Source organism: Microcaecilia unicolor, chromosome 8 (genome assembly GCF_901765095.1).
Source record: "Microcaecilia unicolor chromosome 8, aMicUni1.1, whole genome shotgun sequence".
Lineage (NCBI taxonomy): Eukaryota > Metazoa > Chordata > Amphibia > Gymnophiona > Siphonopidae > Microcaecilia > Microcaecilia unicolor.
Window position 1 is genome coordinate 33,980,159 of NC_044038.1, and position 26,988 is coordinate 34,007,146.

Consider the following 26,988-nt stretch of genomic DNA (forward strand, 5'->3'; position numbering starts at 1 on the left):
GGAGCGCGTCTAGAGGGGATGCGGGGGTCTTCAAGCCTGATTCGCCCTTGTTGGGTGACAGTTTCGTGACCGATGTATGTCCCGGTCCTTCCTCCGGCGTGGCGGTTTTTCCCGCCATAAACGCCCATCCCCCGCTCCTCGCCTCCGCCATCTTGGCCGGCCACGCGGCTCGGCCGGCTTCTTCTTGGGCCGCCCTTGAGGTTGGAGACATTAATGCCATGAACGCCCTTAATTTGGGCGACGGCACAAAAGCGGCTAAAGTTAAGAGCCGTTCTTCCCGCGCGGCTCCTTCGCGGAGTGTCGCGCCGGACGCCATCTTGGATGCGCAGCATGTCTCTCCCCCGCTCTTGCGAGCGCCGGTTGAGGGTGCGTCTAGGGCTGTTGCCCAGGCTGCGGAAGTGCACAGTCTGGGGGGTTTCTCCCCCGAGTTTGTTTTGCTGCTGCATCAGGCCTTCCTCATGCACAACGCTGCCCCTGCTCCCTCGTCTGGTAAAGAGGTTGAGGTTCCCAGAGGCAAACGCCCTCGGGTTGATTCCCAGGCCTTGGAGGAATTTGTCTCCTCCGATGTAGATGAGGGCAGCGTGTCTGAGGTCTCCCAACGGTCCTTTGCGGATTCCTTGGAGGAGACGGATCCCCGCTCGGTTGGAGCGGATGACCCCTCTGCAGCGCGGCTTTTTAGCCCAGAGGATTTGCCCAACCTGTTGCTACAGGCCATGGACACTTTGAAGATTTCCTCTCCGGAGGACGTCTCTCCCTCAGCCCCTGTTGGCTCTGCCATTATGCTGGGGACGAAGCGCCCGCCTAGAACCTTCCACGTGCATGATGCTATGCACACCTTAATTTCGGCTCAATGGGATGTCCCAGAAGCGAGCCTTAAAGTGGCTAGGGCTATGTCCCGCCTCTATCCTTTGGCTGTGAGTGAACGTGAGGCCTATCTGTGGCCTACCGTGGATTCTTTAATCACTGCGGTGACTAAGAAAACGGCGTTGCCGGTGGAAGGTGGCACGGCCCTAAAGGACGCCCAAGACAGAAGATTGGAGGCGGCCTTAAGGTCGTCCTACGAGGCTACTGCTTTAAATTTGCAGGCCTCAGTTTGCGGTTCCTATGTGGCCAGGGCGTGCCTGACTATGGTGCGGCGGGCTTCCCCCTCGGATTCTTCCTTGAGGGATGATTGGCCGGCCCTGGAATCGGGCTTGGCCTATTTGGCAGACTTGCTGTATGATGTCTTGAGAGCCTCAGCTAAAGGCATGGCTCAGACAATCTCTGCGCGGCGGTGGCTTTGGCTGAAGCATTGGTCTGCTGACCACGCCTCTAAATCCCGCCTGGCTAGATTGCCTTTTAAAGGCAAGCTGCTCTTTGGGGTCGAGCTGGACAAAATCGTGACCGATCTCGGCAAGAAGTTACCAGAGGTCAGGGCTCGAGCTAGTGCTCGCCCCGGTACCTCCAGAGGACGGTTTCAGGAAGCCCGTCGGTACCGCCCGGGCAGGTCGGGCTCTTCTGCCTCCTCTTCCTTTAAGAGGACCTTCTCCCCCAAGCAGCGTTCCTTTCGCAGAGACCGCCGTCCCGGAGGTGCTCCCTCCGGTCCTCCCCCAGGGTCTCGTACCCAATGACGGGGTCTTGGTCCACGCCCCAGTGCAGATTGGAGGACGGCTGTCCTCGTTTCTGGGCGAGTGGACCACAATAACTTCAGACGCTTGGGTGCTGGAAGTCATCAGAGACGGCTACAAGCTAGAGTTCTGCCGACCCTTAAGAGACGGGTTTGTACTCTCTCCCTGCAAGTCTCCGGTCAAAGCTGTGGCAGTGCAGCAGACCTTGGACAATCTCATCCGCCTGGGGGCGGTCGTTCCGGTGCCAGAAAATCAGCTTGGCAAGGGATGTTACTCCATTTACTTTGTGGTACCAAAGAAAGGAGGTTCTGTCCAGCCTATCCTCGACCTCAAGGGGGTCAATCGGGCCTTGAAAGTTCGGCACTTTCGCATGGAGACTCTCCGCTCTGTTATAGCGGCAGTGAAGGCAGGGGAGTACCTGGCATCCTTGGACATCAAGGAAGCGTACTTGCATATTCCCATCTGGCCTCCTCATCAACGCTTCCTGCGTTTTGCAGTACTGGGCCGACACTTCCAGTTCAGAGCCCTCCCGTTCGGGTTGGCTACTGCTCCGCAGACCTTCTCCAAAGTAATGGTGGTCATTGCGGCCTTCCTGAGGAAGGAAGGAGTACAAGTCCATCCTTATCTGGACGACTGGTTGATCCGAGCCCCCTCTTATGCAGAGTGCGGCAAAGCTGTGAACCGGGTGGTTGCTCTTTTGAGCTCCCTGGGATGGATCATCAACTGGGAGAAAAGCCAGCTGCGCCCCACTCAGTCCCTGGAGTATCTGGGAGTTCGATTCGACACCCAAGTGGGCAGAGTGTTCCTGCCAGACAATCGGATTGTCAAGCTTCAGGCTCAGGTGAACCAGTTCCTAGTAGCCTCTCCTCTTCGGGCTTGGGACTATGTGCAGCTGTTGGGCTCTATGAAGGCCACGATGGAAGTAGTGCCCTGGGCCAGGGCTCATATGAGACCACTTCAACACTCTCTGCTGCAGCGCTGGACTCCGATGTCGGAGGATTATGCTGTGCGACTTCCCTTGGACCCAGCAGTGCGCAAGGCGCTGAGCTGGTGGATGCAGACAGACAAATTGTCTGCGGGAATGCCTCTGGTGACCCCAGAGTGGATTGTCGTCACGACGGACGCCTCTTTGTCGGGCTGGGGAGCCCACTGCTTGGGAAGGACAGCGCAGGGGCTCTGGTCTCCTGCAGAGGCAAAGTGGTCTATCAACCTCCTGGAACTCAGAGCCATTCGGTTGGCGCTTTTGGAGTTCATCCCGGTACTGGTGTGGAAGCCTGTACGGGTCCTGTCGGACAATGCCACGGCTGTGGCCTATGTCAACCGCCAGGGAGGTACCAAGAGCGCCCCTCTAGCCAAGGAGGCTATGAATCTATGCCAGTGGGCGGAAGCGAACCTGGAGCAGCTTTCAGCGGCCCACATTGCCGGAGTCATGAATGTCAAGGCGGACTTTCTCAGTCGCCATACCTTGGAGTCCGGAGAGTGGCAGCTATCTGCTCAGGCGTTCTTGGACATCACGAAGCGCTGGGGCCAGCCGAGCCTAGATCTGATGGCGTCATCGGCCAATTGCCAAGTGCCGCGCTTCTTCAGCAGAGGACGGGACCCTCGATCCCTGGGAGTAGATGCTCTTCTCCAACAGTGGCCGACACAAGAGCTTCTCTATGTGTTCCCGCCCTGGCCCATGTTGGGCAGGGTGCTAGACCGGGTGGCAAAGCATCCCGGCAGGGTAATCCTGGTGGGTCCGGATTGGCCCAGACGTCCCTGGTATGCGGACTTGATCAGGCTCTCAGTCGACGATCCTCTGCGACTGCCAGTGGAGCAGGGCCTGTTACATCAGGGTCCCGTGGTGATGGAGGATCCCTCCCCCTTTGGTCTTACGGCCTGGCTATTGAGCGGCAGCGTCTGAGGAAGAAGGGCTTCTCAGACAAGGTCATCGCCACTATGCTGAGAGCGAGGAAGCGCTCTACTTCTACTGCTTACGCCAGGGTTTGGCGTATCTTTGCAGCGTGGTGTGAAGCAGGCTCACTTTCTCCCTTCACTGCTCCAATTTCTTCAGTGTTGGCGTTTCTGCAAGAAGGTCTAGAGAAAGGCCTGTCGCTCAGTTCCCTTAAAGTCCAGGTAGCGGCTCTGGCTTGCTTCAGGGGCCGCCTGAAGGGTGTTTCCCTGGCTTCGCAGCCAGATGTGGTGCGCTTTCTCAAGGGAGTTAATCACCTGCGCCCTCCTCTGCACTCAGTGGTGCCTGCGTGGAATCTCAACCTGGTGCTAAGAGCATTGCAGAAGCCGCCTTTTGAACCCTTGTCGAGGGCATCTCTGAAAGACCTGACGTTGAAAGCAGTCTTTTTGGTGGCTATCACTTCAGCCAGAAGAGTTTCCGAGCTCCAGGCGCTCTCTTGTCGAGAGCCTTTTCTGCAGTTCACTGAGGCAGGAGTGACTATTCGCACAGTGCCTTCCTTCCTGCCCAAGATTGTTTCTCGATTCCATGTGAATCAGCAGCTCTGTCTCCCTTCCTTTCGTAGGGAGGACTACCCAGAGGAGTACTCTGCTCTTAAATATCTGGATGTGAGACGAGTCATCATCAAATACTTGGAAGTGACCAATGATTTCCGGAAGTCAGATCATCTGTTTGTCCTGTGTGCAGGTCCTCGTAAGGGTCTGCAGGCTGCTAAGCCTACAGTGGCAAGATGGGTCAAGGAAGCCATTGCAGCGGCTTATGTGGCCGCGGGGAAGGTGCCGCCTATCCAGCTAAAGGCTCACTCCACAAGAGCTCAGGCGGCCTCGATGGCAGAGGCCGGATCCGTCTCCTTGGAAGAGATATGCAAGGCGGCAACTTGGGCTTCGGCTCATACATTCTCCAAGCATTACCGTTTGACTGTGGCTGCACGGGCGGAGGCCCGGTTTGGAGCCTCAGTGTTGAGGTCAGGGATTTCAATGTCCCGCCCTGGGTGAGTACTGCTTCGGTACATCCCACCAGTCTATGGATTGATCAGCTTGATGATATGGAAGGTAAAATTATGTATAATCATACCTGATAATTTTCTTTCCATTAATCATAGCTGATCAATCCCTAGCCCCTCCCAGATATCTGTACTGTTTTTATTCTGGTTGCATTTCAGGTTCAAGTTTAGTCTTCAGTTACTTCAGAAAGACTTCGTGTTCAAGTTTTTTCACTTGGATTCTTCAAGAGTTAAGACGAGTTTGTGTTACAGTGAGCTGCTGCATTCCTCTCCCCTCCGTTTTTCGGGGCTGGATTGAGACTTAAAATTCTGCCGGCACTCCCTCCCGCTTCGTGCGGCTGTAGGGCAGCTTTGTACCCTTCCCGCTTCGGCGGTGTTAGGGTCAGTCAGCTCCTCCCGCGGTTGCGGTTGCAGGATAAGCCAGATCCCCCCGCATCGGCGGGTGTGGTGTCCCTCCCCCGCTCCGCGGGGATGAGCTGGACGGATTCCCCTCCCCCACTTGTGTGGGGATGAGCTGGGTTAATTCCCCTCCCCCGTTTCGGCGGTGGTGAGCTGGGCAGAGTGTCCCTTCGTGGGTGTAATTCTCTAAGTGCTGAGTCCTGCGGATGGAGCTTTGATATCGACATACTGAGGAGTTTCCGGCAGCACATGGCCACATATAGGGAGGCAAAAGTTTGCTCTCTATCTCCACCTGCTGGTAGATGGACACAACCCACCAGTCTATGGATTGATCAGCTATGATTAATGGAAAGAAAATTATCAGGTATGATTATACATAATTTTACCATCTTGCAGTTCTTCCAAAGAATCTCTTTTTGCTGCCTCGCTTTAGACAATATCTGCTCCTTCATGGGAAAATCAGCAAAGCATACTACAATGTCCCTTGGGTTGGAATTTTGCTGTGGGCCAGCCACTCTGTGCACTCTCTGGATGTGGAGGTCCGGTAATTGACCCCCCCTTCCTCGGGATTCAATATGCACCCAAACAGCTCTCGAATCACTGCTTCGCAGTTGCTGAACATATCCAAATCTGGGATTCCTTTAAATCTCAAAATATTTCGGTGCAACCTATTCTCTAGATTTTCCAGATGCTCCTTTAGTTGTTGCACTTCCACCGTGTCAGCATGTACTACTTTATGGAGTTTTCCCATGTCCTGCTTGAGTCTCCATCCCCTCCTCCACCTCACCGACACGTGTGCCCAGGTCGCGAATTTCAGCCCTAATTTCTCTCAGGCCATTTTGGACATCCTTTTGGACCCCCACCAGATCGGCCTTCAAGTCCTGAAACCAACCCACCACATCCGATTTAGTAATCTTGCCAGAGTCCTCCAGTACTTCCTCAGCTGCAGCTGGAATCATCGCCATCTTGGACTCGCTCTGCTCTAGCCCTGCCGAGACTGCCGGCGTTTTTTTGCTTAGTTCCACTGTGAAACGGAATCGCTCAAGCCCCTTCGGCAGCATAGCTTTGGGACCTCTCCCCTGCCATCCAAGCTTCGAGATGCTGCTCAAATCTGCGGGATTTGCTCACTTTTGATAGCACCCCAATGGAGCTCCGCGTTCAAGCTGCCATCCCAGTCCATGACGTCACCCTCCCTCCCAGTATGGCTATTCTTATGTTCTAATACTGCTGGCCAGGAGGGAAAGACAGAACCGTTGTGGGGCTAAAGGATTGCTTCTGGCTGGCATGTCAACCCTCTGATGTGATGGTCAGAAGATTACTGCTCCTGGTAATGTGGATGAATAGTAAACATAGTAGTCACTACTGTGGAGAAGCTCTGTCATGGCAGTGTTCATCCCTACCAGCTTGGTGCCGTAGCCCAGCCACCTGTTCCTTCAGCCCCTTCTGGTAGCCTTTTGGGGCTTGGCTTGGGAGAATGGGATGCTACTGGGAAAAGGGATGAGGGAGGAGCAATCCAGGCAAAGGGTGGGATACAGATACAGAGAAGGGATGCTGTGGTATCAGTTTTTGAGCAAGGTACAGGTTAGTCTAGAGCTGGCCCTACTCTCTCCATTTATTAAAATGTTAGTGTGCTCAGATGGCACAGCAGCAATTCATTACATCTTCCTGACAGGAGGAAAATTTATATGCTGAAACTTTGTTCAATTTAGTTTCTGTTCAGGGGGCCTTAGTACATAAACACTGTCTTATTAAGGTCATTAGAATACTGTATTTTTAACATGCATATATGTTAAAAATTGAAAGTGTGTGCATATGTGATAAATGATGCTTTGCACCTAGTGCATTAATGGCAATGTGCACTAACAGCAGTAAGTAGGTGTGTTAAGTTTAACATGCTTTTTGTTACAAGGCTTCTTTTGTGATGGAAGTGCTATGAACTGGTGGTTAGAATAATAAACTCCAATACAGGAGAATGCCAAACTTTGGAGTTCAAATCCTACTCGCACCATTTTATCATCCTGGTTCTCAGTTTTATCCACTTGTAAAGTAGGTAACTGTAATTACAACTTTTCTTCCCGCTCAAAAACCAACTGGAAAAATACTTTGTTTTGCCAGTAGTTTGATCCAAGAGATGAGAAATGTAATCTCTGCAGTACCAATCTTATGAAATTCTTTGATCAACTGAAATTCAAATGGAGCAGAATTATTTTAGATCACGATTAATTTTTGTAATACTTTCTACAGGCAATCTAAATAAATTGTTCTGAATTGTAAACTATCCTGAACTATTTGGTTGTGACGGTATATAAAAATACCTGCTGTTGTGGGGGTGTTAGTGACCTATAATAAGATGGTGAAAACCTAAAACCTGTCTTTTTGGTTTATAGAACCAGTGTTTTGGTATTACGTGAAAGAAATTTTGAATAAACATGAACTGCAGCGCTTCTACTCCTTGAAGAATATCACTACAGATGTTGGCAGGGGACGTGCCTGGCTGCGATGTGCTTTAAATGAACATTCCTTAGAGAGATATGTACATATGCTGCTTGGAGATAAAAATCGACTTAGGTAAATCGTTTTTTTTTATTTTGACGCTTTCTTTTTCTTTTTAGAAGAATTACCTTGGGGTGGTTCATTTCTGCAATGCATAATTTATTTTTAAACACAATCTATGATGATGCATGTGAACAGTAGAATATTAAGTTAATTACCTCGCATCAAATCATTTTGCTGACATTGGATGGTTCGAGTGATTCCCTTTATTTTTTTCTCTTTGTTAACAGTAGTTATTCCTTCAGTTGGCAACTACCCCTCCCTCTCAGGTTTGGGAAAGGGTTAAGTTGTCTCAGGGCATTTCAGTGGAGTTGACGTTTGGTACCCTGAAATCCTCTCTGATCCATTTTAGACAAATAAATGCACATATTCTTCAAACGGTATTCTAGTTATTGTCTAAGTAAATTATATTACAATACTTAAATTTACCATTTCAGTGTCTTCTATGAAGACTGGTCTTTTGTGATGGATGAGGAGCGGTCTAGTATGCTTCCTACAATGGCAGCTGGTAAGCCATTTTTGTTTTGGAAAACCCATGCAAAAATAATATTAAGCACTCATTGCTGTATACATTATTTTGAATATAAAAATTTTACTTAACTGTATTTTTGAAAGGCAAGATAAGATGTTGTTAATTTGGTAATTATGGTAACACAGACAAATCATCGTGTGTAAATCTTTTTTTTTTCTCTGAGGACAGGCAAGACTATAGTTCTTTCATATGGGTGATGTTACCAGTGGTGTTACCAATGTTAGCCTGGTGCAGACGCTGTACTGTGTTCCTCCAGCTTCTGGAAGCCTTTGGTAGGCCTGACCACGCATGTGCGTGTGTCTTCCTGCCTGCCCAATTCATGCGGGACCCTTGGTTTCATTTTCTCTGCAGAGCTCTTCAGATGCCTCACTCATCCCTGTTGCGTTTTTTTTTCCCCTGGCCTTCCTTCCCTCTTGTTTTATTGTGTGAATAGCATGGGACCTGTCTTTTTTTTTTTTTTTTTTTTAAAACTTTCTTCTGTTCCCTTTAGTTTTCCTAGGGTTTTGCGATGCTTTTTAATTTTTCTTTTTTTTTTCCACGGCTCATGGCCTACTTAAGCCTGAGCACCGATTGCAAGAAAAAAAATATCTACATTTTCAATCATTGAACCTTTGATTTTGCTTTGGCTGTTTTTCCGTTTATGTCCTAGAAATTTTCCAGCGGGTTTAAAAAGTGTACGAGGTGCGGTAGAACCATCTCTGTGACTGATACTCGCAACTGGAGCCTACTATGCCTCGGTCTTGATCAGCGGCTTTCTCACTGTAAACTCTGTACCCCCACTCCGCACCATACTTAGGGGCTGATACGCAAAGCTAATGCTGGTGCTAAAAGGGCGTTAGAGTGCAATGATTGTGAATCAAATTCTCTAATGGTTTCTAAGCAGACTGCATTTAAATGTGATCATTAAGAATCCCGCGGCAATTCCTTAAAAAAGAAAAAAAGATGTCTCTTAAACTGTTGTTGAGGTAGACTTGGGAAAGCCATTGCTTATCCCAGGTGGTAGGCATTCTGGAATCTATCTACTTTTTGGGATTCGTACAGGTATTTGTGACCTGGCTTGGCCACAAGATGATGGGTATCTTGATCTGACACAGTATGGCAATTCTTATGACTTGCACATACACACATGTATGTAGCCATTTCCAGGGGTGGAGTATGGACAGAGTAGATGTGGGATCAGCACTAATTTGTATGTCTTACAAAATGCATACACCAGTGTGGAATTTTACTGGCACATACACACTCATCCAACCCAAATGCTTCCAAAGTTATACCTGCTCCAAGGCAGGAGAAACTATTTTGTAAAGGTATATAGGTGTCTATGTTGCTATTATAGAACACACATAACAAATGCACTTATAAGCCTTATTTGCCTAGATGTTCTTTGTATAAGATTACTGGCCCTATGATTATTCTTTGTCTTGGGTGGTAAGGATACCCTTCTCTTCTGTTTTACCACCCAATGGACTGTATGTTAATTTGGGGCCACTGTACAAATGTTCGGGGTTAGTATCAACTTTTAGTACTTAATGAGTTAGGATTTGAATTTGTTAAGAGTAAGATTAAAGTATTGTGTTAACTTCTAAGACGATATGAAAGTATAAAATAAAAATTATTGTACTAAAACAGTGCTGTGATCAAATATAGAAGTATAGAACTCAGTTGATTCTTTTTTTTTTTTAAGGTAGAACGTATGTTAAATTATGTATGTTCTCTCAGAAGTTCTATTGATATTTTATTCACTTTCTTTTTGCCTTTTTTTTAAATAAAGGTTTGAATTCAATCCTTTTTGCAATCAACATTGACAACAAGGATTTAAATGGACAGGCTAAATGTACGCCTACAGTTTCTGACCTTTTAAAGGAATCAACACAAAATGTAACCTCCTTGTTGAAGGAATCTACCCAGAGTGTTAGTAGCCTTCTCAGAGAAATAACTGCTTCTTCTGCAGTCTCCATCTTGATCAAACCTGACCAAGACTCTGACCCTCTCCCAGTCGTATCTAAGAATGCAAACTCTGGTAAGTTTACTTGTTATCATATTTTCATGTTCATTCACCAAAACTGTATGTCTTTCCACTCAGCACATTTCAGTGTTCCTCAGTTAGCCTCGGTAAGATTCTGTCCTGTGCAAGGGAAGTCCTCAACCAATTAGCAGACAAAAAAGTATAGAAGAAGCTTAGTGGTTGGAATAACAGGCTGATAGCCAGGAAGACAAAGTTTAAATCCCCCTTCCCCCATCGATACTTCCTATGACCTTGGGCCACTATCCTCTGTTGCTTCAAGATCAAACTTGGATTTGTGAGCCCTGTGAGAAAAGGGAAATTCCTGCTGTGCCTGAATGTAGCTCACTTTGAGCTACCAATGAAAAGTGTGAAAGATGAGTTGCATGGTTGGTCACTCACCTTAATTCAGATTTGAGGTCTAGTTAATTATCCACATTTTTCCATGTTGGGAGTATAGAGCACAGAGGTGATATAGAACTGGTGGCCCCGCTTCCTACACCCTTGTAAGAAAATGCACAGTCACCCTAATATCTCTGCTACTCCCAGTGGCAAGATCTTCAAGTTGCTCCTAGTGCTGCAAAGTGACCTCCTGATGTTTCCATTCACTTCACAATTAAGGGTCTTCTGCAAATTAACTTATTCTTACTTGAATTCTTGTTATGGTTTTTGCCTTTACCACTTTCATATGCATGTACTTATATACAAATATGCTATATATATTACACTGTACTTTCCACATTTTTCTGAACATGTGATGCTTAGCTGCCAGTAGCAATGATCCATTCAAATCTTGCAAAAGCTTTTTTATTTTCATAATTTAATTGGTTTTCTTGCTGAGTCTTAGTACTTGTTATTAGTGCAGATGTTATAATCAAATGGTAGATGCATATCTTAGTTCTGGTTGGTGTTTGTTACATGTAGATCATTTTATACTGTATGAAATGGTTTGTGAATTCCAGAAATCTAAACCCTGATAAGTTTATTTAAAATTTCTCCTATTTAAATTTATTTAAAAATTCTCCTATTTTTGAAGTTCATTCATTTTTATGTTCTCAATGTGTGCATTCTGTTTCCTTTTTTTTTTGGGGGGGGGGGGTTTGGTTTGCAGATTTAAAATGTAGAAAGGATCGGAAAAAGAAAAAGGTGTCAAACATTATCTCATTTGATGATAATGAGGAAGTAGATGATCATGATTCGGTGGAAATTTTGAAGGTGGCTGTGACTGGGGAGAGCTCAGAAGAGAATTCTGATAAGATATCAGCTGCTTTCCCTACATCTGAGATCTCTACTGCATGGAACTCATATGAGAGTGAGAGCAACCTCAATCTATATAAGAGTGATTCTTTATGTCTTAATGGAGACTTTGGTTACCGAATATTAGATGTAAAAAGTATTGATGATGAAGATATAGACGAGGATGATACGTATAGAAAGACGGTGGGAAGCAAAGATGTCAGAGTCCTCAGAGAAACTTCAGAACAGTAAGTCATTTGGGGCAAATCATTTTTCCTGTCTTTTGTACTGTGCCACTGTACATTGAATCATTATTTTACATAGTAACATAGTAACATAGTAGATGACGGCAGAAAAAGACCTGCACGGTCCATCTAGTCTGCCCACGATAAACTCATATGTGTATACCTTACCTTGATTTGTACCTGTTTTTTTCAGGGCACAGATCGTATAAGTCTGTCCAGCAGTATTTCCTGCCTCCCAACCACCAGTCCCGCCTCCCATCACCGGCTCTGGCACAGACCCCGTATAGGTCTGCCCTCCCCTATCCTAGCCTCTCAACCACCAACCCCTCTTCCCCCCGCCACCCAATTTCAGCTAAGCTTCTGTGGATCCATTCCTTCTGCACAGGATTCCTTTATGCCTATCCCATGCATGTTTGAATTCCGTTACCGTTTTCATGTCCACCACCTCCCGCGGGAGGGCATTCCAAGCGTTCACCACCCTCTCCGTGAAGAAATACTTCCTGACATCTTTCCTGAGTTTGCCCCCCTTCAATCTCATTTCATGTCCTCTCGTTCTACCGCCTTCCCATCTCCGGAAAAGATTCGTTTGCGGATTAATACCTTTCAAATATTTGAACGTCTGTATCATATCACCCCTGTTCCTCCTTTCCTCCAGAGTATACATGTTCAGGTCAGTAAGTCTCTCTTCATACGTCTTGGAACGCAACTCCCATACCATCCTCGTAGCTTTTCTTTGCACCGCTTCCATTTTTTTAACATCCTTCGCAAGGTACGGCCTCCAAAACTGAACACAATACTCCAGGTGGGACCTCACCAATGTCTTATACAGACAGGGGCATTAAAACCTCCTTTCTTCTGCTGGTCACACCTCTCTCTATACAGCCTAGCAACCTTCTCGCTACGGCTACCGCCTTGTCGCACTGTACAGTGTCTGTCTTAAATTAATTTCTATAATTGTATATCTTTTTAATTTTAGAGCAGATAACACAGAGTATACATAATCAAAGACATAACTATACAGTTACAACAATCAGGGAACGCTAAACTAATCAAATATGCTTTCACATTTTTTTTTTTAAATACCAAGAAATTTTGCTCTGCATGTATGCCTATTAGCAATGAATTCCATAATCAAGGATGTGCTTAGGTGGTCTGAGGGAGGACTTGTAGTAATATCACTGTCTGTAAGGGATCCCTTGATGGGTTCATTTGTTTGCTTTTTTTTTTTTCTTCTTCTTCCTTCTTCCATGCTTCAGTATCCACTGTGTTAAAAGTTAAGTTCGACAAGCTTTGACTTGGTTAGCTGGATCAACAGATTCAGAAGTATGTGGTATATGAAGTTTCTTAACCAAAAAAGGCAAAGTGAACCCCTATAAGAAACCAAGTCAAAACTAAAAAGTAGGGGTATAACAATGGCAATCCAAAAAAGAGGGAAGTCCAGGCAGGCAGTGACAATCTCAATATTTATTGAAGACAAATAGAAAACCAAGACCTGACATGGAGCCGTGTTTTAGCAAACAATCACCTGCTTCAGGAGTCGTCTAATTTATAATGTATCAGCAAATAAATTATTATGATAGTATTACAGGACACTGTAGGTTCAGTTGACCAGCAAAGTCAAAAACACAAGAACTGAACATGACATGTCTTGCCAAATCTGTAAGCATGATGGCAGAGCGGAGTAATGGGGTCTAGCCGAGTCTGCGCGGGAAAACCCTTTGAAGCAATAATAGACTACATGACTCCTGAAGTAGGCGATTGTTCACCGAAATAGAGCTTCATGTTGGCTCTTGGTTTTCTATTTGTCTTCAATAAATATTGAGATTGTCACTGCCTGCCTGAATTTCTCTCTTTATTGGATTGCTATTGATATACTCCTACTTTTTGGTATATGAAGTTTCTCTCATGACTAGTCCATTTATTTATATTGCATAGAGCTGCCTACATACAGTAAATTGAACCCTACCAAGGTTTAGCTGTGCTTAATGTGAAAAGAGGCATTTTGCATTCTTGGCTTTCTTCTTTCTTAGTAGTGTCCTTAGATCTTTGCTGGTTGTAATATTCTTCATTGGACCAAAGTGAATACTGTACACAATTTGTAAAGAATTCTCTGAGGTATCCTTAATTTTCTGTAGCAGGACAAACGTTTGTGGTGATTCTTAGCTAACCAAATACTAAAAACATGCAGGTACATTCATGAATGTTTTTGTCTTGATTCAGGCCATTTGAAGAGACCATGTGTAATACAGAGAGTTGGTCTTCACTACAAGTTCTGAATGACAATTCAGATGTTCTGTTCCCCGTCTGTATGGCCAGCACTTACTCCCAGTCTGGTAGGTAATTCACTTCAGATGTTAATGTTGCAAAGCTCTCTATCTTAATCAGTATCTTTCGGTACAATATTAAAAGTATTTATGCTCCTAACTTGAGAGTTATGCTCATAAATTGACCGTAGAGGCCGACAGTTTCAGTTTCAGTTTCAGCACCAAAACTGACCTGAAATCTGGATTTGGGTTTTGGCCAAAACTGCTTCTGCATTTTTGGCTGAAACAGAAACTTTCTGCTGCCCGCCTCTCTGAAGTGGGCAGGTTCACCATCCGACCCCCTACCCTTCCACACACTCACCATCCAAAGGCCCTCCCCAGGCCTGCCTTTAAATGGCCTGATGGTCAGTCACTCGTGCTTATGCTGCTTCCAGTCCCAAACTTTGTGATTACACATGGAGATTAGTTTAGCATTCCCTGACCCAAAATGGCTGCCGGGACCTCTTGTAGTTTCAGTAGTCATTTTGCCCAGGCTGAGGAACCTGAGGGATCAAGAGTGTCTGGGGATTGTTTGTGCTCAGTAGAAGCCACTAGAGTGACTAGACCATCAGGCCATTTAAAGCAAAAGTAGGCCTGAGGAGGACCTTCGGTTGGTGGGAGGTTGGTGTGAGCCCTCTTCTGGGGGTGTGGCGGTGGCTGGCCCAGGAGGAACACTTTGTTTCAGTTCTGGAACTGACTGAAACTGAATGGCGAATATTGGCAGCAGATTCTGTTTCGACCAGAACCAAACCACCAGTTTCTTTTGGCTTTTAATTGGCCTCTTTGAAAATTTACTAGGGCTGAGTGCATACATTTTTTTTTCTCCGAGGACAAGCAGGACATCTGGGTGAGGCCATCCGACAGAGCCTGGTGTGGGACACTACCTAGCGCTCTGTAACTTTAAGAGGCTTTTGGTAGTGGCCCCACTTCGCATGCGCAAGTGTCTTCCCACCCAACATTCAAACTCTGTTGTTTCTTATCCGCAGAGCTACTACTACTACTATTTAACATTTCTAAAGCGCTACTAGGGTTACGCAGCGCTGTACAATTAAACATAAAGGACGGTCCCTACTAGGAAGACGCGTTTTGTCTCTCCTCAGCGGTCTCTCCTCAGAGCTTCTCCTTGTGTTTTGTCTCTCCTCAGAGCTTCTCCTTGTGTTTTGTCTTTCCTCAGAGCTTCTCTTTGTGTTTTGACTCTCCTCAGCACTTCTCCATCCGTTTTTTGTTACTTCCCGAGCAGGGTTCTTTAGGCTAATTTACTTATTTTTCTTTATTTTTTTGCGGTTCCAGAGACCCTCTTAGGCTGGAGCACTGAGCTCAACTTGAAGTAAGTCCATTCCATATCATCAAGCTGATCAATCCATAGACTGGTGGGTTGTGTCCATCTACCAGCAGGTGGAGATAGAGAGCAAACTTTTGCCTCCCTATATGTGGTCATGTGCTGCCGGAAACTCCTCAGTATGTTCTCTATCTCAGCAGGTGGTGGTCACACACAGCAGCAGCTCTGGCTAGGCCTCCAAGCCTAATCCTTAGGTTTTGTTGAGGCCTGGGGTTGAGGGCTCTTTTGAGCAAGTGCAAACCTGGTGGTGCCAGGTCCCTCCTTTTCTCCCCCCTCCCGCTGGCTCCGTTTAAAAAAAAAAAAAAAAAAAATATTTTAAAACGTCTTTAAAGGCGTTTAATTCGACGTTTCTTTAAACGTTCATTGCAGCTACTCACTGGGACACCAGTTCGTTACAGCTCTAAGCGGCAAGCAGGTAATTTTACCTTTTTATAGCGGGCAGGGGGTTCCCCGATTCTTCTCCTCGTGGCAATGGCGTCGGAGGGCGAGGGCGCAAAGGGTCGCTCCCCAGATCGCTGGAGCGCTTCTAGAGGGGATGCGGGGGTTTTACAACCTGATTCGCCCTTGATGGGTGATAGTTTAGTGACCGATGAATGTCCCGGTCGTTCCTCCGGCGTGGCGGTTTTTTCCCGCCATAAACGCCCATCCCCCGCTCCTCGCCTCCGCCATCTTGGCCGGCCACGTGGCTCGGACGGCTTCTTCGGGGCCGCCCTTGAGGTTGGAGACATTAATGCCATGAACGCCCTTAATTTGGGCGACGGCACAAAAGCGGCTAAAGTTAAGCGCCGTTCTTCCCGCGCGGCTCCTTCACGGAGTTTCGCGCCGGACGCCATTTTGGATGCGCAGCATGTCTCTCCCCCGCTATTGCGAGCGCCGGTTGAGAGTGCGTCTAGGGCTGTTGCCCAGGCTGCGGAAGTGCACAGTCTGGGGGGTTTCTCCCCCGAGTTTGTTTTGCTGCTGCATCAGGCTTTCCTCATGCAAAACGCTGCCCCTGCTCCCTCTTCTGATAAAGAGGTTGAGGTTCCCAGAGGTAAACGCCCTCGGGTTGATTTCCAGGCCTTGGAGGACTTTTGTCTCCTCCGATGTAGATGAGGGCAGCGTGTCTGAGGTCTCCCAACGATCCTTTGCGGATTCCTTGGAGGAGATAGATCCCCGCTCGGATGGAGCGGATGACCCCTCTGCAGCGCGGCTTTTTAGCCCAGAGGATTTGCCCAACCTGTTGTTACAGGCCATGGACACTTTGAAGATTTCCTCTCCGGAGGACGTCTCTCCCTCAGCCCCTGTTGGCTCTGCCATTATGCTGGGGACGAAGCGCCCGCCTAGAACCTTCCACATGCATGATGCCATGCACACCTTAATTGCGGCTCAATGGGATGTCCCGGAAACGAGCCTTAAAGTGGCTAGGGCTATGTCCCGCCTCTATCCTTTGGCTGTGAGTGAACGTGAGGCCTATCTGTGGCCTACCGTGGATTCTTTAATCACTGCGGTGACTAAGAAAACGGCGTTGCCGGTGGAAGGTGGCACGGCCCTAAAGGACGCCCAAGACAGAAGATTGGAGGCGGCCTTAAGGTCGTCCTTGGAGGCAGCTGCTTTAAGTTTGCAGGCCTCAGTTTGCGGCTCCTATGTGGCCAGGGCGTGCCGGACTATGGTGCAGCGGGCTTCCCCCTCGGATCATTCCTTGAGGGCTGATTGGCCGGCTCTGGAATCGGGCTTAGCCTATTTGGCAGACTTGCTGTATGATGTCTGGAGAGCCTCAGCTAAAGGCATGGCTCAGACAGTCTCTGTGCGGCGGTGGCTTTGGCTGAAACATTGGTCTGCTGACCACGCCTCTAAATCCCGCCTGGCTAGATTGCCTTTTAAAGGCAAGCTGCTCTTTGGGGTCGAGCTGGACAAAATCGTGACCGATCTCGGCACGTCTAAGGGCAAGAAATTACCAGAGGTCAGGGCTCGGGTTAGTACTCGTCCCGATACCTCCATACCGCCCGGGCAAGTCGGGTTCCTCTGCCCCCTCTTCCTTCAAGAGGAATTTCTCCCCCAAGCAGCATTCCTTTCGCAGAGACCGCCGTCCCGGAGGTGCTCCCTCCGGTCCTCCCCCAGGGTCTCGTACCCAATGACGGGGCCTTGGTCCACGCCCCAGTGCAGATTGGAGGACGGCTGTCCTCGTTTCTGGGCGAGTGGACCACTATAACTTCAGACGCGTGGGTGCTGGAAGTCATCAGAGACGGCTACAAGCTAGAGGTCTGCCAACCCTTAAGAGACGGGTTTGTACTCTCTCCCTGCAAGTCTCCGGTCAAGCTGTGATAGTGCAGCAGACCTTGGACAACCTGATCCGCCTGGGTGCGGTCGTTCCGGTGCCAAAAAATCAGATTGGCAAGGGACGTTACTCCATTTACTTTGTGGTTCCAAAGAAAGGAGGTTCTGTCCGGCCTATCCTCGACCTCAAAGGGGTCAATCGGGCCTGGAAAGTGAGGCACTTTCGCATGGAGACTCTCCGCTCTGTTATAGCGGCAGTGAAGGCAGGAGAGTTCTTGGCTTCCTTGGACATCAAGGAAGCGTACCTGCATATTCCCATCTGGCCTCCTCTCCAACGCTTTCTGCGTTTTACAGTCCTGAGACGACACTTCCAGTTCAGAGCCCTCCCTTTCGGGTTGGCTACTGCTCCGCGGACCTTTTCCAAAGTAATGGGGGTCATAGCGGCCTTCCTGCTAAAGGAAGGAGTACAAGTCCATCCTTATCTGGACGACTGGTTGATCCGAGCCCCCTCTTATGCAGAGTGCGGCAAAGCTATGGACCGGGTAGTTGCTCTTTTGAGCTCCCTGGGATGGATCATCAACTGGAAGAAGAGCCAGCTGCGCCCGACTCAGTCCCTGGTGTATCTGGGAGTTCGATTCGACACCCAAGTGGGCAGAGTGTTCCTGCCAGACAATCGGATTGTCAAGCTTCAGGCTCAGGTGGACTAGTTCCTAGTAGCCTCTCCTATTCGGGCTTGGGACTACGTGCAGCTGTTGGGCTCTATGAAGGCCACGATGGAAGTAGTGCCCTGGGCCAGGGCTCATATGAGACCACTACAGCTATCTCTGCTGCTGCGCTGGACTCCGATGTCAGAGGATTATGCGGTGCGCCTTCCCGTGGACCCAGCAGTGCGCAAGGCGCTGAGCTGGTGGACGCAGACAGACAAGTTGTCTGCAGGATTGCCTCTGGTGACCCCAGAGTGGATTGTCGTCACGACAGACGCCTCTTTGATGGGCTGGGGAGCCCACTGCTTGGGAAGGACAGCGCAGGGGCTCTAGTCTCCTGCAGAGGCAAGTGGTCTATCAACCTCCTGGAACTCAGAGCCATTCGGTTGGTGTTATTGGCGTTCATCCCGGTACTGGTGTTGAAGCCTGTACGGGTCCTGTCGGACAATGCCACGGCTGTGGCCTATATCAACCGCCAGGGAGGTACCAGAGCGCCCCTCTAGCCAAGGAGGCTATGAGTCTTTGCCAGTGGGCGGAAGCGAACCTGGAACAGCTTTCAGCGGCCCACATTGCCGGAGTCATGAATGTCAAGGCGGACTTCTCAGTCGCCATACCTTGGAGCCCGGAGAGTGGCAACTATCTGCTCAGGCGTTCTTGGACATCACGAAGCGCTGGGGCCAGCCGAGCCTAGATCTGATGGCGTCATCGGCCAATGGCCAAGTGCCGCGCTTTTTCAGCAGAGGACGGGACCCTCGATCCCTGGGAGTAGATGCTCTTCTCCAACAGTGGTCGACACAAGAGCTCCTCTATGTGTTCCCGCCCTGGCCCATGTTGGGCAGGGTGCTAGACCGGGTGGCAAAGCATCCCGGCAGGGTAATCCTGGTGGGTCCGGATTGGCCCAGACGTCCCTGGTATGCGGACTTGTTCAGGCTCTCAGTCGACGATCCTCTGCGGCTGTCAGTGGAGCAGGGCCTGTTACATCAGGGTCCCGTGGTGATGGAGGATCCCTCTCCCTTTGGTCTTACGGCCTGGCTATTGAGCGGCAGCGTCTGAGGAAGAAGGGCTTCTCAGACAAGGTCATCGCCACTATGCTGAGAGCGAGGAAGCGCTCTACTTCTACTGCTTACGCCAGGGTTTGGCGTATCTTTGCAGCATGGTGTGAAGCAGGCTCACTTTCTCCCTTCACTGCTCCAATTTCTTCAGTGTTGGCGTTCCTGCAAGAAGGTCTGGAGAAAGGCCTGTCGCTCAGTTCCCTTAAAGTCCAGGTAGCGGCTCTGGCTTGCTTCAGGGGCCGCCTGAAGGGTGCTTCCCTGGCTTCGCAGCCAGATGTGGTGCGCTTTCTCAAGGGAGTTAATCACCTGCGCCCTCCTCTGCACTCAGTGGTGCCTGCGTGGAATCTCAACCTGGTGCTAAGAGCATTGCAGAAGCCGCCTTTGGAACCCTTGTCGAGGGCATCTCTGAAAGACCTGACGTTGAAAGCAGTCTTTTTGGTGGCTATCACTTCAGACAGAAGAGTTTCCGAGCTCCAGGCGCTCTCATGTCGAGAGCCTTTTCTGCAGTTCACTGAGGCAGGAGTGACTATTCGCACAGTGCCTTCCTTCCTGCCCAAGATTGTTTCTCGCTTCCATGTGAATCAGCAGCTCTGTCTCCCTTCCTTTCGTAGGGAGGACTACCCAGAGGAGTACTCTGCTCTTAAATATCTGGATGTGAGACGAGTCATCATCAGATACTTGGAAGTGACCAATGATTTCCGGAAATCGGATCATCTGTTTGTCCTGTTTGCAGGTCCTCGTAAGGGTCTGCAGGCTGCTAAGCCTACAGTGGCAAGATGGGTCAAGGAAGCCATTGCAGCGGCTTATGTGGCCGCGGGGAAGGTGCCGCCTATCCAGCTGAAGGCTCACTCCACAAGAGCTCAGGCGGCCTCGATGGCAGAGGCCGGATCCGTCTCCTTGGAAGAGATATGCAAGGCGGCAACGTGGGCTTCGGCTCATACATTCTCCAAGCATTACCGTTTGACTGTGGCTGCACGGGCGGAGGCCCGGTTTGGAGCTTCAGTGTTGAGGTCAGGGATTTCTATGTCCCGCCCTGGGTGAGTACTGCTTCGGTACATCCCACCAGTCTATGGATTGATCAGCTTGATGATATGGAAGGTAAAATTATGTATAATCATACCTGATAATTTTCTTTCCATTAATCATAGCTGATCAATCCATAGCCCCTCCCAGATATCTGTACTGTTTATATTCTGGTTGAATTTTAGGTTCAAGTTTAGCCTTCAGTTACTTCAGGAGGACTTCGTGTTCAAGTTCTTCTTTCACTTGGATTCTTCAAGAGTTGAGACGACTTTGTGTTACAGTGAGCTGCTGCATTCCTCTCCCCTCCGTTTTACGGGGCTGGATTGAGACATAAATTCTGCCGGCACTCCCTCCCGCTTCGTGCGGCTGTAGGGCAGCTTTGTACCCCTCCCGCTTCGGCGGTGTTAGGGTCAGTCAGCTCCTCCCGCGGTTGCGGTTGCAGGATAAGCCAGATCCCCCCGCATCGGCGGGTGTGGTGTCCCTCCCCCGCTCCGCGGGGATGAGCTGGACGGATTCCCCTCCCCCACTTGTGTGGGGATGAGCTGGGTTAATTCCCCTCCCCCGTTTCGGCGGTGGTGAGCTGGGCAGAGTGTCCCTTCGTGGGTGTAATTCTCTAAGTGCTGAGTCCTGCGGATGGAGCTTTGATATCGACATACTGAGGAGTTTCCGGCAGCACATTACCACATATAGGGAGGCAAAAGTTTGCTCTCTATCTCCACCTGCTGGTAGATGGACACAACCCACCAGTCTATGGATTGATCAGCTATGATTAATGGAAAGAAAATTATCAGGTATGATTATACATAATTTTACCTTTTTGGTCTGGCTGTGATGCTTTTTGACCCCTAGTGGCTTGAAGAGATGCAATCGGGTGATATCTTGCACTGATCCACACAGTGGGTGAGTGGAGTGCTTGGGGCCTGACTATGACCCATCTGTGTTCTTTGCTTATAAATGCAGAAAAGAACATAGAAGGCATGTCAGGCCCAACAGAGGGAACTTTTTGGATCCTCCAAGTCCGGTCCATTGGCATCGGAAGCATCGACATTGGGGGTACACCAGCATTGAAGAGGTCTCCACCTCACTTGACATCGGGCACCTGTAGCCCTGGGACCGATCTCCATCGGACCTGACACTGAGGTCACAAGTGGATTCGACGAGGTCCTCGTTGGCACCGAGGGACACCGATGCCAAGTGTTAGGCAAGGCTAAGAAGCATCAGCATTGGTCCCCTTTGACGCACTGTGCCAGGAGCTCCACAGCATTGGCAGTGTCTGTGCTGAGAGGACTGCTCCCCCTCTGTAATTCTATTGCTGTCACTGCAGTGCTCGTGCAGCTGGGACACCACTTCTGATATGGTACCGACAACTCAGCAGGCTGTCTCCACAACCGGCACGCCCCAATCTTACCAATTTCTGTCCCTGATGACTGGTTCGAGGCCATGCTGAGAGAGAGTTGGCAGGATTGCTACACTCTCAAGTGCTCAGGCATCGAAGGAGCTTGTGCCAGCCACAACACTCGGTCACTCCAACCTTGAGGTCCATGACATCTTTGTGGAGTGGTCTTTGACCTCTGTGCCTCGAGGGGCATCGGTGTGTGTTCCTTCATGGCACTGATCGACATTGGGGGAGGAAGCTCCTTCGAGGTTCCTTGATGCCTGACCCCGAGGCCTGGGCACACCTACAGCCAGCAAAGACGGGCAGTCTCAGCAAGACTTTTTTGCTGAGTCTGACACAGACTGGTCATAGGAATCTGAGGAAGAGCTAGACTACCTCTCAGAGAAGGGGTTTTATAGCATATCCTCAGATTCCTCTCCACCTGATAAGAGGAGTAAGTCTCCACCTGAGCCCATCTCCCTTACCTGTTTTATTAAGGAAATGGTGGAGGCTATTTCTTTTAATTTGGAAATGGAAGACAAACTTAGGACTGAGTTATTTCAGGTTCTAGAATTTGGTTCTCTGTCCAGAGATGCTGTGACAGTTCTGCTGCACAAGATTCTTGGGGATGCACAGATGAAGAACTGGGAGACCTGTCTCTGAAGGTGGATTCCATGTATTAGATCCAGAAGGCTCCTGAATTCTAGAAGGCCCGGTTGGTACACTATTTCTTGGTCGAATCTGCTCTCAAAAGAACTAGGAGTTCCAGGGCTTGGACTCTAGATTCCTTTGGGAGGAAAGTTTATCAGGTCTTGATGCTAGTCTCCCTCATCCTGAACTACCAGCTCTACACGAGCATTTACTTTGTCTTTGGTTTGTAGTGTAGTAGACTTTGCAGACGCTCTCCCACAGGAGCAGGCTGCTGAGCTTCGCCAGCAGGCCAAGAAGCAGAATTGTGTCGAAAATGGCCAGGGGCACATATGATACTTTTAACATTGTGTCCAGACTATCCGCTTTAGGTGTGGGGATATGCAGACTCACTTGACTGCGTGTCTCTGACCTTGTGGTTCAGGAGAAGCTAATGGACATACTTTCCTGGAGAGACAATCCTTCTGTGTCCTCTTCTACTAGGATGTTTTCTGATGGGCTTCAGAGAAGTACCTATTACTCTCATCAGAGAAGTACCTATTACTCTCAAAGGCAAAGGTTTATTTCTTCAGCTTGTCCCCTGCAGCAGCCCCAGACCCAATGCCCTCAGGCCCGCCAGCCTCATTCATAGAAGTCACAGTCTGCTCCCCAGCCAAATGTAGGAGGTGAGCTTTTGACTGGTTCTAGATGAGCATAGCTGCAGTCAAAGTAACTGTTCTGGAAGACCTACCAGTAGGGGGGAGGCTGAAATTTTACCAAGAAAGGTGTCCCATTATAATTTCCGACTGGTGGGGACTCAAAATAGTCCAAATGGGATACACTCTCAGTTGGCATCAAACACCACCAAATTATCCACCATAAGTGTCTCTTTTCACTTCTCGACACAAACAGGTACTTGCAGAGGAAAACTCTGCTCTCCTCCAGGCCCACATGATCAAGTTCGTTCCACTAGGGCAGGGATTCTGTTCCAGGTACTTCCTTATCACCAAGAAAACGGGAGGATTTTATCCCAACCTAGACCTAATATCCCTGAACAAATATATGGTCAAAGTAGTACAGGATGGTTTCCCTGGGTACCCTTCTCCCCAGGATTCAGAAAAATGATTGGCTATGCTCTCTGGACTTAAAAGATGCATATACCACATCCAAATACTTTCTAGTCACCGGATGTACCTCAGATTTATAGTAGGGAAGCACCACTTTCAGTACTGCATTCTTTGGTCTTGTGTTCACGCCCAGGGTCTTCACTAAATGTCTTGCAGAAGTTGCACTATTGCTATGCAGACTGGAAGTGCATGTGTTTTCCCTACTTGGACAATTGGCTGGTCAATAGCATGTCACAGGAGGGTTCTTAAGAATCGATGCAGAGGACTGTCTGGGTGTTGAAGTTGCTAGGATTTGTAATCAGCTACCCAAAGTCTTATCTCCAACCCGTTCAACAATTGGAGTATATAGGGGCCCTGCTAAATACAGTGCGAGCTCTGGCCTTCCTTCCTGAGGATCGAGTGACTGCTCTAATGTCAATCACCAACCAAGTTCACAGCAGCCATTAGGTTTCAGCTCAGCATCTATTGAGATTACTAGGCCACATGGCTTACAGTGCACGTCACCTCCTTGGCATGTCTTCAGGAGAGCCCAATGGACCCTAGCTTCTCGGTGGCATCAGGCCACTGGGAATCTGGACAATGTCATCAGGTCACACCACAACTCAAGCATTCACTACGCTGGTGGCTAATTCAGTCCAGTTTGGTCCAGAGACAACCACTCCATATTTTGCCATTTAGCCTTGCTTTGTAGATTAGAATCTCTAAACATCACTGCCCGTTATGGTCCCCAGATGTCAGATGTCAGCTTTGACTTTTGATTTGTTTGGTTCTGGGTTCCTTTCTCTGGTCCCGGGTCCACTTCCCAGGGGCAGTGGGTTTTGTAGCACAATAATAGAACACACAGATGTGGCTTGGAAAAAATGTATTTTTATATAGAAATAGGCTTATAGCAGGGCAGGAAGATATTACAGCTCTGTTTCTCTGTGTCTCAGGGTCTGCCTGTCACTCTGATTCTGTGTATGTCTGTGAATGAGTATCTGTCTCTTTTGGGGATGAAGAAGGGGATGTGTGTGAACTGGCTTTCTGAGAGAGAAAGTCTGCAGGTATGATGGGGCGTGGGTCTGAATATATGCTCGTGTGTGTCTTTCTCAGCACCGGCCTGTGATATAATTTGGTTTGTTTGATCCTATGTCTCCTGATTACCAAGAAGGTATGAATTCCTATGAGGTGGTGTTTTTGGCTTTGGACAGCACTTATCATGTTCTTTCATTATATTGAGATCATTAGACACGTATCACCCCAAGGTCTTTCTCCTTGTCTGCTCACTAGCCTCTGTCCCTTCTTTTCCCACTGTAATCACGTACAGCTTCTTTGGATTTCTGTACCCTAAATGCATCATTCTGCATTTATTTCATTAAAACAACTGTCAACTATTCAAGCACTCTTCCAATTTTTATAGATCACGTCTCATGTAGTCTTTTCCCTCCAGGGTTTTCACTCTGTTGCAGATCTTCGTGTCGAGCACAAAAAGACAAACTTCTTTCTAGCTCAGGGATTCTCATCCCAGTCCTTGGGACACATCCAGCCAGCCAGGTTTTTAGAATATTCAGAATGAGTATGTATGAGTTACATTTGCATGCAGTACCTCCATGGTGTGTCCCAAGGATTGGGTTGAGAACCATTTGTGATGAAAAGCCTAGCCACCTGCTTGGGGGCCACCTGGAGGGCCTGTCCCCAGCACAGCCGAGGTCCGCCTGCTGCGTGTGCTCTACACTAGCACCTCCTCCCACCGACTGGGTCTTAGCTCAGCATCTATTGAGATTACTAGGCCACATCTAAGAGCTTGTCTCTGGGGAGTCTCCCACTCGCAGGTCATTCCCCGGTGATTTCTAGGTTACTGGGGCCATATTCTCAGGCGTCCCACAGTTCTCAGAAAGCACCCACAGCCCAAAACACAAACCACCAGGAATCTTAGTCAGTCTAGGACAGTAGTCAATAAACTAATCAGGTTTATTGTCAGAGCAGTGAACCATATAAACAGGTGGAAAAGAAAAGGCAATAACAAATAACTGAATATGGATCATAAATAAAACTATCTAGATATTTATCTAATACCTAAATATTACCTGGGGAGTTCAGGAACAAGATATAGCTGCTCACAGGTTATGAAGTCTAACTGTTCACAGAGTCTCAGGAAAAGAATACCTTCTTTTTCCATTCCCTTGTTTATAACTAAAAAAAATTACTTCACAGCTTAAGATAACAGCTTTTGGTGGGAAGAAGAGAGGTGTGGTAGCCGTGTTAGTCCATTCTTAAAGGTTATCAATAGAAATCAAACAAAATAAAACATGGAAAATTGTACAGCGCTGCGTAACCCTAGTAGTGCTTTAGAAATGTTAAGTAGTAGTAGTAGTAGTAGTAGCTTTCGAAGAAGAAATTAACAGTTCTGTAACAACTTTACAAACAAATGACAGTCACCACCTGCTGGCCAAATGAAGGAAATGCACATCATAAAAAATTGCTATACAATTTATAAGCAGGAAAAATCCCTCTTTCGCCATGCCATTGTTCTAGCTATTTGTTAGTACTGCTTATAAAGATATTGAAAGGAATCCATCCCAGGACCAGTCCCTGAGATACCCTCTCCGAGAGACCCAGCTACTCACTTTTCTGTACTCTGGGCATCTTGAGTGAATTCCTTCAAAAAGGTGGTCAATAAATCCAAATAAATAAAAATAAATGAAAATAAATTACTGCCCTCTGTTATCTGTTGGTCAACTTATTTTTAATCCCGTTCTCTATATTGCAAGACACCCCAGGCTGCTCAGTTTTATTGATGATCTTTTTGTGGGGAATAGTATTAAAGGATCTAATGACATCTGAGTAAATCACATCTCGTTTGTGTCCTTGATCTACTTTTCAAGTCACCTAATCAAAGAAATAAACCAGTTTTGTAATCCTACATAATATGAAAATCAATACATGTCCTGTTATTTGTGTCATAATGTTTGGATAAAATCGAAATGTAGATGCTCAAATTTTCAAAAGTATGTTTGTAAGTGAAAACTCTCTCCCTGGTCATAGGGAGTAATATTATACAGGTACATGCTGTATTTACTTAATTTTATCCGCATATCTAGAAAAAGTTAATGTTTGTATGTAAAACACTGTTACCCATGGTAATGACTTTGAAAATTACTCTCTAGAGGAGTAATTTTATAAAGTCATTTGCGTGCTTATATGCCAATGCATGTTTTTTTAAACCACCTCAAGCATGTAAAGGATTTGGATTTAGCTCACACCTTTCTCAGTAGTTTAGGGTGAGTTACATTCAAATACTGATGACTTTGGCTTATAATCTAAGTTTGTGTTTGAGGAATTGGAAGTTTAAATGATTTGTCCAAGATTAAGTAACGACATTGATATTTGAACTTGGCATCCTTGTTTGTAAGCCCTCTGCTCTAACCATTAGGTTAACTCCTCCATGCATGTATAATGCCTCTTATAAAAAGTGCCCCACATGTATGTTTGGTGGTGGGGTGTGTGTAATTCTATAGGTAGGTGCTTCTTTTGAGGTATTATTTTGATGCCTATTCTGGGCACCCAGATTCCCTTACAGAATACTGGTTCAAATTGTACTGGGATTACTCCTGCCAGAATTCTGTGTGACTGCGGAGCACAGAATTTGCACAGAATTCCCCAGTTGTGCAGAATTCAACA

The 26,988-nt window shown here is 47.7% G+C and overlaps 1 protein-coding gene across 1 annotated transcript in view; it reads left to right on the forward strand.

Moving 5' to 3' along the window:
• The window catches only part of SNX29 (sorting nexin 29), a 463,865-nt gene that overhangs the window by 38,324 nt on the left and 398,553 nt on the right, over positions 1-26,988 (forward strand). The window contains 5 exon segments of the mRNA XM_030211952.1: positions 7,345-7,525; positions 7,948-8,018; positions 9,814-10,062; positions 11,156-11,528; positions 13,746-13,858. Coding sequence (XP_030067812.1) covers positions 7,345-7,525; positions 7,948-8,018; positions 9,814-10,062; positions 11,156-11,528; positions 13,746-13,858 — 987 coding nt within the window.